Source organism: Oryzias latipes, chromosome 16 (assembly GCF_002234675.1).
Source record: "Oryzias latipes chromosome 16, ASM223467v1".
In the NCBI taxonomy this organism is placed as follows: domain Eukaryota; kingdom Metazoa; phylum Chordata; class Actinopteri; order Beloniformes; family Adrianichthyidae; genus Oryzias; species Oryzias latipes.
This window is the reverse complement of record NC_019874.2, coordinates 20,724,172-20,735,958: the sequence shown is the minus strand read 5'-3', so window position 1 is coordinate 20,735,958 and position 11,787 is coordinate 20,724,172. Positions and strand designations below refer to the sequence as shown.

The window sequence follows — 11,787 nt, the reverse complement described above, 5'->3', positions numbered from 1 at the left end:
TTGGCTGTGGATCCTGCCTCCGGCTCATCTCGTGCCCCCAGCCGTCCCCCAACTCCATCTTGGATGAAGATCATATGCTGGACTTTAAATATGTAGTTGTAGAGTTAGATAAATTAATTCTTCTCTAAGAGTTCTGGTACATCGCCTGTCCGTCCTGGGGAGGATCCCTCCTTCATGTGGGCATCCCTGAGGTTTCTTCGTTTTTTCTGGAATCCGTTTTTTAAGGAGGTTTTCCTTACCGCGAAGGGGGGTCTAAGGGCAGGGATGCCAGTTTAGTTTGTTTAAAGTTTTAGTATTTTCCTGTTGGATTCTATGCATTTATGATCCTTTCTGATTGTATTTTTACCTTACTATTACCAGCACGAAGCCCACTGAGACGACTGTTGTTGTAAATTCGGGCTATATAAATAAAATTGAATTTGTATAAAATGTTAAATAATATTTAAATCTGTGATAATGTTGTTACAAATGTTAAGAGAAATGAGGATTCAATTAAAACAATAGATTACCTAATATTTAGTTGCCACGTAATAAAGTAGTTTAGATTAAATTAGTTCAAATATGCAAAATTCTATATTCTTTTCTTTTTAAAACAGGTTTAATAATTGTCTCCACTGAGATACGTTCCGGCAGGCCCATGACCCCGAAAGTCATGGGCCTGGAGCCCAGCCGGAGCCTAACCCATTCATTTGTGGGCAAAGGCAGGGTACACCCTGGACAGGTCGCCAGTCTGTCGCACGGTCTGAGATGAGTTCATCTGGAAAACACAATATTCGTTTGAAAGACAAATTTCAGTTAAAGCCCTGTGAATTTGAAAAGGTCAATACCTCCAATCAGTGCAAATTAATTGTAAGGAGAGAGAAAAAAAAAGTGGTATTTCTAGCTGTTTCTTTTTCTTCACGACTCAAATAACATGGAAAGATGACACGAGAGACAGAAAAAAAAGGTGATTGTTTGGTGCGTAAAGGTAGAAAAGACAACACACAGTAACAATAATGTTATATTAACTATTGTTTTATATAAAATTTAAATATAACCGATTATATCACTATATCTAAATTAATATAAGATATATAATAGAATTGAAATACTAAAAGATAGAGACAAATCTGATGGTACTGATACTAGAATAAGGTTTTTATAATTTACAGGATGCTGATACATGAAATTAAAGTGTAAAACTGAAACTATACTATCTAAACACTACTTACCCTTTATCTCAATGTTCAATCTATATGAAATCATATAAATAACCTTTGTTATTCCTGCAATTCAGTGATTAAGTGCCAACATTTTTTGGTGAACAAGGATGCAAAACTAAGACACAGTTCCAGCTTTTTGACATAATTTAATGTTTTCATGATTTATTGTGAACTTTTGAAATGTTTGTTGCCTCACTGCTCTTAAAAAAAAAGAAGAGTCTGACAAATGTAAACTTTTATGCACAATCAGACAGTACCGATTGGACACAAAGCTAAAGACACACAGGATAGGATCTTGATGTAGCAGCAGCATCAGCATCCCTCAGAGTATATCACATCTTACTCTCTGTGAAGATAACAAGATTGAATAAGACCCTAATGGAGTGCTCCTACTTAATGGAGACAGCGGCAACACACTTGGGGGCGGGGGTGGAGTGTGTTCAAAATTTTTTTTATCCGAACAGGAAATATTCTTACTGCTTGACCACCTTGGGAGATGGATTTCAAAACAGATCCATCCGTATCAGCCTTGAATTAGCCGAACCTTTTTGATCTAAATGCATAAGAAAAAGTAGAGTTTGATGGAGCCTAGCAGGCTGACTTCATTCACAGTGTCTGTTGGTCCAGAAAGGCAGGTTTTAATTATGCATAAGTCATAAAATAAACAGATCAGACTGATTCTATTTTTTAAACATGTTTGTTGATATACCTTTAAGTTTTCACATCTAAAAACGTCCAGTCTGATTACATTCTAGGTCTCTGCTTTCTAGGAAAAAAATACTTTCCTTAATATTGTAGACAGAAAATGGGCTGATTCCCTCCTGAAAGGCTTCCACTTTAATCCACACATGATGGGCAAACCTGTTATTTGAGGTTAGACTGATCTAAGGGACATGTCCTAAGTCTTCCTCCTGCCTCTGCCCTCTGCAGGAGGAGGAAGCACATGTGTCTGAAAATCAAGCTTCTGCTGCAGGATCCCTGTGAGGATGAACTCTGAAGTGACGATGGGGAGGGACGCAGACACAGCGGGGCCACACAGCTGCCAGTCCTCCTCACAGGAAATCACTACAGTCTGAGGCTGAGAATCGGTAAAAGGACATTAGAAAATCGAAGTTCAGGTGAAAAAGAGAGCAACAGTTTAGGAAGAAATCCACATGTACCTTATGGGACGTTGGCATCTTTGGTAGAAAAGTGGCTCCACTGGAGGAAATGATGTCTTTCATGTGAGGTGGCTCTGGCTTCACAGACTTTGTCACATGGATCTTGTATCCCTGAGTTAGAGCACAGGACATAGCGATCAGCTTCAGCCCTTACTCACACTGTGAAAGATCAATACACGGTTCTGGGAGCAGCGTTTGGTCAGGTGCGCTTCCTAATTTTAGCCTGGAATCGTCAGTACATGTTGCATCAAGCTATCTATTTACAGCTTTGATGAAACAGCAAACTGAGGAAATGTGAGAGGATAAACCTAATGAGAACATATCGAGCAAATGGGAAATGATGTTCCAATAGACACAATCTGACAGCAGACAAGGCTCTGCTTGGGCTCGCCTGAGGGATCCGGAAAAATCTGCTGTAAGCTAAACGTGATCACCCCCCACCTCAGCTCCAGCAGTGATCGCTAAATGAAAAGCCTTTCTCTGTGTAGCGGCGACACTGATCCTTATGCAAAAAGAAAGCTAAAAATTGAAGTAAACAGAATGAGCGAGTACCTCTAAGAGAGACTGACGGCCTGCTGCCTTCAGCGACTCCTCCAGACTGAAGCTGAACTTCGTCTCCTGATCGGGATCCTTCACAAGAAAAGGAGCCGGAGAAAGGAACGTTCCAGCTTTTCCACTCTGAAACAGAGCAAACCATCAGCCCCTTTTCCTGCTTTCTAAAGGGTCCTGTTCTGTTTCTGTGCTCCTCTTTGCATTCTTGCCTTCTCTAGCCATTCTGTGGTGACGACAGGAACACCTTTGGCTAAGGCGCACAAGAACTTGACCGTCCTTCGGACTTTATCCGTCACCAGACAGTTCATGTCTGCCACGCCTTTGGCCATGCTGCCCCCTAGACGAGCAAGCACCCGCTCCCCAGCTTCATCCACCACCCCTGTGAACAGCACCTGAGGAAGAGAGGCGTCACATCACACCGGCAGGATCTACAGACGTGTCGACCTGTGAGAAAGATTTATGCTGAAATATAGTCAGTGGGAAAAAACTGAGTACCGGTATATCACTCGTCACTGCAGCTATGGCCTGCTATTCTGTCTGTTTGTTTTTTCATCAAAAAAGCTTCAACACATCAAGAAAAACCCCACTGATGATATAAAGGGTGATGTCATTAGAACTCAAGCTTATTTAAAACATTAAAACCATTTTGTTTTAAAAGGGTTAGAGCTCCTTTTTTATACAATCAAAATAAAGTTTTATATCTCCTGAAATCAAATTTTATGAAATGCTATACTCTGTTTATTTCTTCTGAGATTTAATAAAATGCAATTAAATCCCTCCACAAAGTCCTACATTTTTATGCATCAATCTTCATTTAAGCAGATATACACTGTGCAAAGGGATCCTTTTATTGATTTAAAAGCCGGCCTACCATTTTTAGTTTGAATGAAAGATTAGCCATTATACATTTATAAAGAAAATGCAGCAGACACCAAATAATCCTGACTAACTCTTTCTCTACGAGTTCGCCTCCCACACTCTCAGACGGAGGACAGACCTTATAGGCCTGGCTTCCAGCTCGCCGTCGTTCACCTATCGCGGGGGAGCCAGACGAGGAGCGGGGAGTCTTTGCCAGAGTGGGGGAGTCTGCAGACGCTTGCCGCTTTCGGGAGGGACGACTTTTGGGAGTCTGGGGCTGCTCAAGCTGAGCAAAATAGAAGAAAACATAAATAAAATCAGAGATCAACACAAAAATGCAGTGGAAACATTTATCAGAAGCTAAACGGCACAATAGGTGATAAACTGTGGGTGGGGGGAGGAGGGAGCTGACCTCACAACCACTTAATTAATTATGGCATTAATGGTGGAGTAGGGCAGGTTGGAGCACTCCTGTTGAGGGAGTGGACTTTTCCTGCACTTGATGTTGATGGTAGTGCATTTTAATGACTGGAAATGCTGAGTCAGAACAAAATGCACTTCGTCCTTGGACCAAGGTAAAAGCCCGTCTTTCCAAGAACACAAGCTCTTTATTTAACCGCTCAGTGTTCATTCTGTGATTGATCAGGTTCTATTGGAACTAAATAGACTACCATGACATTTTTACAGAGTGATTTAGACGTGGAGTGCACTGTTTTACCTGTGATGTTCCCACATTTTCTGATGCCGTTTGGTCTTCCAGAACCTCTTTCTTGTTTCCTTGAGTCGCTGATCTTCGACCTCCAGCTCTCCTCTTGCTGGTTTCCACTCCCACCTCTTCAGCACCTTGTCCTTCAAGCAAAGCTTCTTTTGCATTTTTCTTCACAGGAGGGCAGGATGCTCTTCCAGTTCTCCTCACCTGGTCAATGGCAGGAATCACTTCAGGAATTTTGTCCTTCCCTCTTCCTGCACGTATTTCAGTTTTTTTAGCTTCAACATTCCCTTTGGAAACTTTTGGAGGTTGCTCTTCAGCATTCACCTCCAATTCACTTTTCCGTCCTTTTCTTTTGTTTCTGACCTCATTGACATCAGTGATTGCAGGAGGTTCTGGCTTCTCCAAAGTTTCAGTCTTTGCCGTTTTTTTACCTCTGCCTCTGACATTTCTTTTAGGTTCGGGTGATTTTTCAAGGATAGTTTCTTCTTGCTCTGATTGCCTTTCATGGTTTAAGACTGCAGGCTCTAGTTCACTAGTATTGGCTTGTTGCTGCCCCCTACTGGTACCAGCTGGTGGGGCGCCTGTTCCATCTACATCACCCTCCTGGAGAAGCTCTCTCGAGGATTCCTGGGCTTTGCTGCGTCTGCTGCTCCTCTTGTTCATGGTAGAAGCTGTGATTTCTGGTTCAGGCTCTGTTCTCCTTCCTTTCCCTCGCTGCCTACCTCCTCTTCCTCTGTTTACAGAACTCACACTGGACCTCTCATAGTTGATGGAGCTGGAGGGGTCTAAACTGGAATGGGGCTGCTCTGTCTGCCTCGCAGCTGCTGTGATCCTTCGGCTGCTTCTGTTTCCCACAGCAGCTGCCTCCCGGCTTCCTTTTGCCCCCCTCCCTCGGCCTCTTCCTTTGCCCTCTTGGCTGACCAGACTTGAAATGGACTTATCTGAGCAGACAGAGTTGGAGGAGTTTGAGCGGGATCTGGTTCTCCGTGCAGGGAAGTCGTCGTTGTTTGATAGAGTTGAGTCTTGGTTCGTTGCGAGAGTTTTTCTAGCTGCCCTGCGACCTCTGGGAGGAACTTTAAGTTCGGCTCCTTCATCTCTACTCTCCTTTTCTTGATTGGTTTTATTTCTTTTAGTTGTTGCTTGATGTTCCTGCACTTCATCCTTCTTCTCAATTTCCTCTTGAGGTTCTATCTCTGCCATCTCCACAGGTTTTTGTCTGTCCTTTTCTAGTTTAAGTCTCTCTGCACCTTCATCCTTAATTTCCTCTTTTTTCTCCTCCTGATGCTTCTCCGTCTTCTCCCGTTCCATTTCCATGTCACATGTCTCCCTCTTCTCCTTTTCAGTCTCTTCTTTTCTGAGCCCTGTAGCATCAATTTCCTCTTGTAGTTTCTTCTGCTCTGCACTCTTTCTTTGCTGCTCTTCATCCTCATCTTCCTCCTGCCTCACAGTTTTTCTTCCTCTCATCTGCTCAGCATGCTTCTCCTCTTCCTCAGTTTTGCAGTCACTAGATTTAACTCTTCCTCTTTCCTCTGTGGTACCCGTAGGGATTTGGTTTTCCATCGTTGTCTGTCTTACAGGACTAAGTAATACATCTGCATCTTCTTTTTCTCTTAATACTGACTTAATTCCTTCTTTATCCAGGACTTTGTCTCCATAAGTTACTAACGTTAAAGGAGCTTTAACCTCAGAGTCTTCCTGATCATCCTCTACATGAAGCTGCTTTGTTTCCCCCCCCCTTTGGCCTGAAATTGAGCTCTGATCAGCCCAAGCTGCCTCTTCACTCATCACCATGGGCTGAGTTTCAACAGCAGCGGCCTCAGACGCCGGCAGGGACTGGGATTCGTCTTCAATCTGGAGAGGTTTTGCTTTTCTTCTTCGCAGTCCTGGCATAAAGTCTTCATCGCCATCCTCACCTGTAGCAGCCGACTGGGTCTCAGAAGAGTTGGCGAGCTGCTGTGTTTCTTCTTCTTCAATATGAAGCTGCTTTGCTTTCCGTTTTCGAAGAATGGGCGCTGATACCTCATCATCACTTCCCTGGTCTAACTCAGTCCCTGCTGACAAAGAGTGGATGGCAGCAGCTTGAAAACTAACGAGTGACTGAGTGCTCTCCTCCTCCGGCTGCAGCGGATTTTCTTTCTGTTTTCGAAAGCAGGAAATAGAGTCTTCTTTGTTGCTTAGCTCGCCGTCATGTTCCTCCAAGGGCTGAGTTTCAACAGCGGGGGATTCATCAAATTGCAGAGGTTTCGCTTTTCTTCTTCGCAGTCCTGGTGCAGAGTCTGCATCATCATCATCCTCATTTACAGAATATAGCTGGGTCTCAGCACTTGATGAAACTTCAATGTTTGTGAGTCTGTGTGTTTCATCGTTGTCAGCATGCTGCTGCTGTGCTTCACTTGTTTGAGCACAAATCCTAAAACCTTCACCACTTTCATGATCGTCACATAAATCCAACTGCAGATTGTCATCCGCAGCCAAAGGCTGAGTTTCAGACAGTGATAATGAGGAAGAATATGGAGGAGTTGTCTGATGGGGTGTTTCTCGTCTTTTCAGCAGACCTGGGAGCAGCACCTCTTCTTCGCTCTCCTCGTACTCACTAGCACACATGGGCTGAGTTTCAGCTATAGGCGGAGATTCAGTGAGATGCTCCTGAGGGCAAGCATTTTCCACTCTCCTCGCCTTTTCATTTCCTGCAGCTTCTCGTGCAGAGTAAGCCAGTTTAGTTGTTTCCAAACTCGTCTCTGTCACAGAGAAGGGCACTAACTGAGTTTCAGCCTCTGCAACATTAGATAAAGCAGCTCCAACATCTCCATCTGAAATGTAAGCCTGTGTTGCCTCAAAAGCTACATCTGTTTTTTCAGGCACTTCTGAGCACTGAACAGGCTCCTCCTCTTCTCCATAGACCTGTGTGGCCTCCATGTTTGACTCATCACCTGCGTAAACTCTCCCTGCAGCAGCACCAGCTGCATACACCTGGGTGTCTTCCAGATGTGGGGCTCCTTCTGTGAAGACAAAAGCTTGGGTGCTTTCCATGGTCCCAGCTGTGCCCTGACATTGCAGATGGCTGCTGTCAGACAGTCCAAGCTGGAAGGAGTCTCCTTTGCTGGAGCGCTCATCTGTTTTGCTAGTAGAAGACTGAGCGTCCCCTGTCTGAAAGGCAAAGAACTGGGTCTCAGCTACTTCCAGGTCTTCATCCTCCTGGCTGTCTGAGCAGGGTGACAGAGCAAAAGGCCTCACAGCAGAAGATGCAACAGCTGAAAGGACAAACAGAGCAAAATAAGGCGTATTTTAATCATGACATTATCAGCAGTTTTAGAAAATGTCTGGACCAGAACACTTCATCTTTCATTACTTATTTTTTTTTTAAACACAGTCGGCTACAGTTTTGGTTTTATCACTTGAACTACCAAAGTACTTTGCTGAATTTCCTGAAGTTTCTTGCTAATGTTGCGTTCAAAATCTGATCAGACTGTGACTTCCAGCCTCTCGTTTACTTTAATCCGAGGTTGTTTTTCCCCCACAAATATTTCTGGAAATTTTTTAGTTTTTTTTAAACTTTATTTACTTCTTAATGCACCAGAAAGGGGCTTGTAAAAACATTCATTCAGTCCTTTTATTTGTTCCTTTCGTGAAAATTGTTGAATGCCTAATATGTTAACATGATTTTTTGTACAATTGTACATTTTCACGAATGGAAAGGAGCAGAAGTGAGGAATACAATTCTTATAGTTGTCTTTTAAACATTGCATAATTTTAACATTTCTAACACCATCACCTGTGCTCAGATTTCACCAAATACAGTTCAAATAAACCCATGTTTTAGTAAATACATTTCATTCTTTTAGCCCTTACACTCCTAACATTCCATTAAACAGTCAAGTTTGTACAATCTAATTTGTTTTATTTAAATTGAATAATATTTTGACAACCTTTAAACAGATTTACTTAACATGAGTCTTAAACATGAGTCTCAAGTACATCTTCAACTGAGAAACTGACATCTATTTAAAGTTATATCTATTTTAGTTATTTGCTTTTGTCATAGTTTCTCCATTTTACTTATGTTTAAAGTTTCTTTAACTTTAGTTGAAATATGATGACATAGAGCTGTTTCAGTGCATAAAGCATTACTATGCTTTGTTAGTTTGCCAAAATCATGAAATGGCAAATATGCAAATAATTGTTCTTTTGTTTACTATCTAAAATTCTAATGATCAATAAAAATGACATTTTTTCAGACAACACTGGTCCGTTTCTGTTTAAATGATGTTAACACGAAGACGTACCATCTAGATGTAAACTAAATACGTCTGTTTATCTGCAGACTGACAGATTACCTGATATTTGGACAGGAGTGGAGCAGTTGTGCAGAAGAGGAAGCTGCAGCCCTGGGGTATTTTCTCTCTGCAGACCTGGAATGGGGTTCTCTTTTCCATCACTACTGTCTGCTCCAAGGTCATTCGGTATGACTCCTTTCCCCGCATTTGACATGCTGCTTTCATCGACATCTGTGTCTGCATCCGAATCTGACTGAGGAGCTGCCTTCGTACCCGGTTCTTTGGATGCTGATGGGTTTGTGACAGCACCAGATGCCATTGCAGAAGTTTCTTCAACATCTGTGTCGCTGTCTGACAGCATATCCAAATGAGTTCCTGCGTCTGCGGCAGAGCATGCTGACGTTTCAGTGACACCGGAGTTAAAAACAGCTTCTTTATCTGCAGGGTCTGTCTTTACACAGAGGCTGTGAGGGGCAGATTCAAGCTTTATATTTGGTGGGGAGTATTTGCCGTTTGTTTCACACCCCTCCTCTTCATCAACATCTGTGTCACTGTCCAAGTGGAAATCTCTGGCCTCAGCCAAAAAGTCAGAGTTGGCTGTGTTTGTGGTCTGAAACGTTGCAGCGGCAGTTTCTGACACAGCATCGTCGACATCAGTGTCACTGTCCATGGTGACTCCCTCAGGACGAATAACTGAGGGAGCCAGTGGGGGCTTGGAAGAATCACTAAAGGAGGAGTCGGTACCAGGACCCTTAGTGGGAGCCCCTTGATCTTCATCGACATCTGTATCACTCTCCATGTAAAACAAATCTGTGTTTGGTGGCTGACCAACTTCTTGGTTTCCATTTGAGCATTGGGGTTCTTTTGATGAAACCTCTTCCTCCACATCACTGTCCATGTTAAAAGCAGGGAAAGCATCTCTGGAGAGTCCAGGTGCAGATACAGGCTGTTCAGCGTCTCCCTCCACACTGCTATCATGCATCACATTTTGTTTATCATCCTCAAAAGTGGTCCCAAAGCTTTCCAAAATTCCAGGTGACCTTTTTGTCTCCGGCTGCTGTCGGCTGTCGCGTCTACCTGCAGTGGAGGAGGACGGTGTGCTGGAACTTTCATCTTCACTGTCAAACAAAGGGAAAAGCACTAAAACCACTGCAGCTGACACAAGTCCATCAGTCAATTCACGTGCGTGCAACACTTTACCTTTCAGGGACGATCCTGCTTGCAGGGCTTAAAAATGTTGTAGAGTTGAAACTCAACTTGTGAGAGTCAGAATCAGATGCTGAAAATATAACAAAGAAAATATAATAAGAAATAAATCAGACATTGTGTAAGGTATTTTAACACAACTTCCACATACCCAAATGTGTCCATTTTCTGTGTCCTCCCTTCTCTTTTTCACCATCTGAATCTGAATCAGATTCTGGTACCAAAGTCCCTTCTGGCTGAGTTGGAGTTTGCTCAAAAGAAAGACAAGTACCTCCGACAGGAGTCTTCCCAAATGACACCCTTGTGTTTGCACCTCCATTGACACAGTCCTTGTTACCAGTGCTTGAGGTGCCCCCCTTTCCCCCTGAAGCATCGTGTAGTGTAGTCTTCACTTTGGATTTTCTGCTCTCTGGGGTCCTCGTGTCATTCTGAGAAGAGGCTGAGTCTGCAGAACAGCTAACATACTGACATGGGATGTCAGCTACCACCAAGCTGTCGCCTTCGGTGAGAGCATAACGTACATGGGGGGTCAGCTTCAAGTGACCTTTACGGGTCCCATTCATGCTCCCAAGGTCCCAAACCAAAACTTCCACGTCGAATTCGCCCCGGCAACCTTTCCTCCGGTAGGCCGAGATAGAAATGGTGGCATGTTGTTTGGACACTGAGGGGGCGGCCAAAGGCACAGTGCAGGTGTTGTGATCACGTCCCAAAATATTATCTCCCAAAGTGAGGGGCAACTCTGTGTGGAGTATAACACTGATTATAATATTTATCCAGGCTGATTTACTAAGATTAATGTTAAAATAGAAATGATAAAAGTAGCAGTTTTCTACTCACCAGCCTCGGGGATGTGTGGATTTTTCAAGATGCACAGTTTGGCCAGTAGTCGCTCTTCCTCACTTTGTTTCTCCTCCTTTCCTTCATCATCTGACTCCAATATCGAGTCACAGATTGCCTGAGTAGCATCCATTCCTAAAAACGGATCGCGGCCTCGCTTATATCTGTGCAAGCAAACGGCAAAAGGTGGCTGTAGCTAAAACAGGGTAGCTTACTGCCCAACTGCACGAAGCTAATGTTAGCTAACGATGCTAACGAATAAACCCTATTCTGAACTTAAGGCTGCGTTTCCTTTACATTTTTAGTTGACTCTAAAAGACGGGTTTGCTTTTTCTTTATACGAGTTCAAGCAACGTTCCGATCAACCCCTTTGTAAAACTTTGAATAAGCTTGAAAATGGACATTTCTGTTGGCTTCACACAGCAATCATACTTCCGGAAAAAATACAAAAAAAATGTTAACTCCAACTTTTATTTGAAATGAAAATTCCCTCTATAAGAAACTAGCAAGTTTAAACTGTAAAAGCAGGCTGACATGCATGTAAAAAAAAGTACATTTCGAGAGACAGTTATCTAAATCTGGTGCGGGAACATTTAGTCACAGCGGTTGGGCCGTTTTACGTATTTTTAAATATGTATCATAATACTTAAAACTGACTTTCTTAAATAGTTTCCTTTTTTAATAAAGATTGTGTTTAATACGTACCTCTCCGTGCTTTTCTTTAAAATCCTAAACAAAACTATCTCACAACATGCTATGGATAGCCACGCCCAAAAGAGGTTGTTAAGTGCTGAAGGCGGTTGGCTAATTCAACTGTCACTCAAATTGAGCTGTGTTTTCATTGGATAATTTTGCACTTCCTAGTAAGAAGATCTATGATTGGATAATATGTTCACCTATCTTGTTGTTTATACATATATTTTGGCGCCACACGTGTGTGTGTGACGAAGCCGTTCGTTTTCTGGCTTCATCGTCAAAGTTTAAAA

The 11,787-nt window shown here is 42.9% G+C and overlaps 1 protein-coding gene across 1 annotated transcript; it reads right to left on the bottom strand.

Annotated features, from left to right (window-relative positions):
- Positions 1 to 1,422: 1,422 nt before the first annotated feature.
- Positions 1,423 to 11,607, bottom strand: mdc1 (mediator of DNA damage checkpoint 1). Its single transcript, XM_020710586.2, has 11 exons — positions 11,507 to 11,607; positions 10,802 to 10,965; positions 10,116 to 10,703; positions 9,959 to 10,037; positions 8,819 to 9,876; positions 4,491 to 7,735; positions 3,912 to 4,058; positions 3,124 to 3,306; positions 2,915 to 3,040; positions 2,363 to 2,473; positions 1,423 to 2,280 (listed from the first exon to the last, which is right to left on the bottom strand). The coding sequence occupies exons 2-11, from the start codon at positions 10,932 to 10,934 to the stop codon at positions 2,101 to 2,103; spliced, it is 5,850 nt and encodes a 1,949-aa protein (XP_020566245.2). The 5' UTR covers positions 10,935 to 10,965; positions 11,507 to 11,607; the 3' UTR covers positions 1,423 to 2,100.
- Between the last annotated feature and the right edge of the window lie 180 nt (positions 11,608 to 11,787).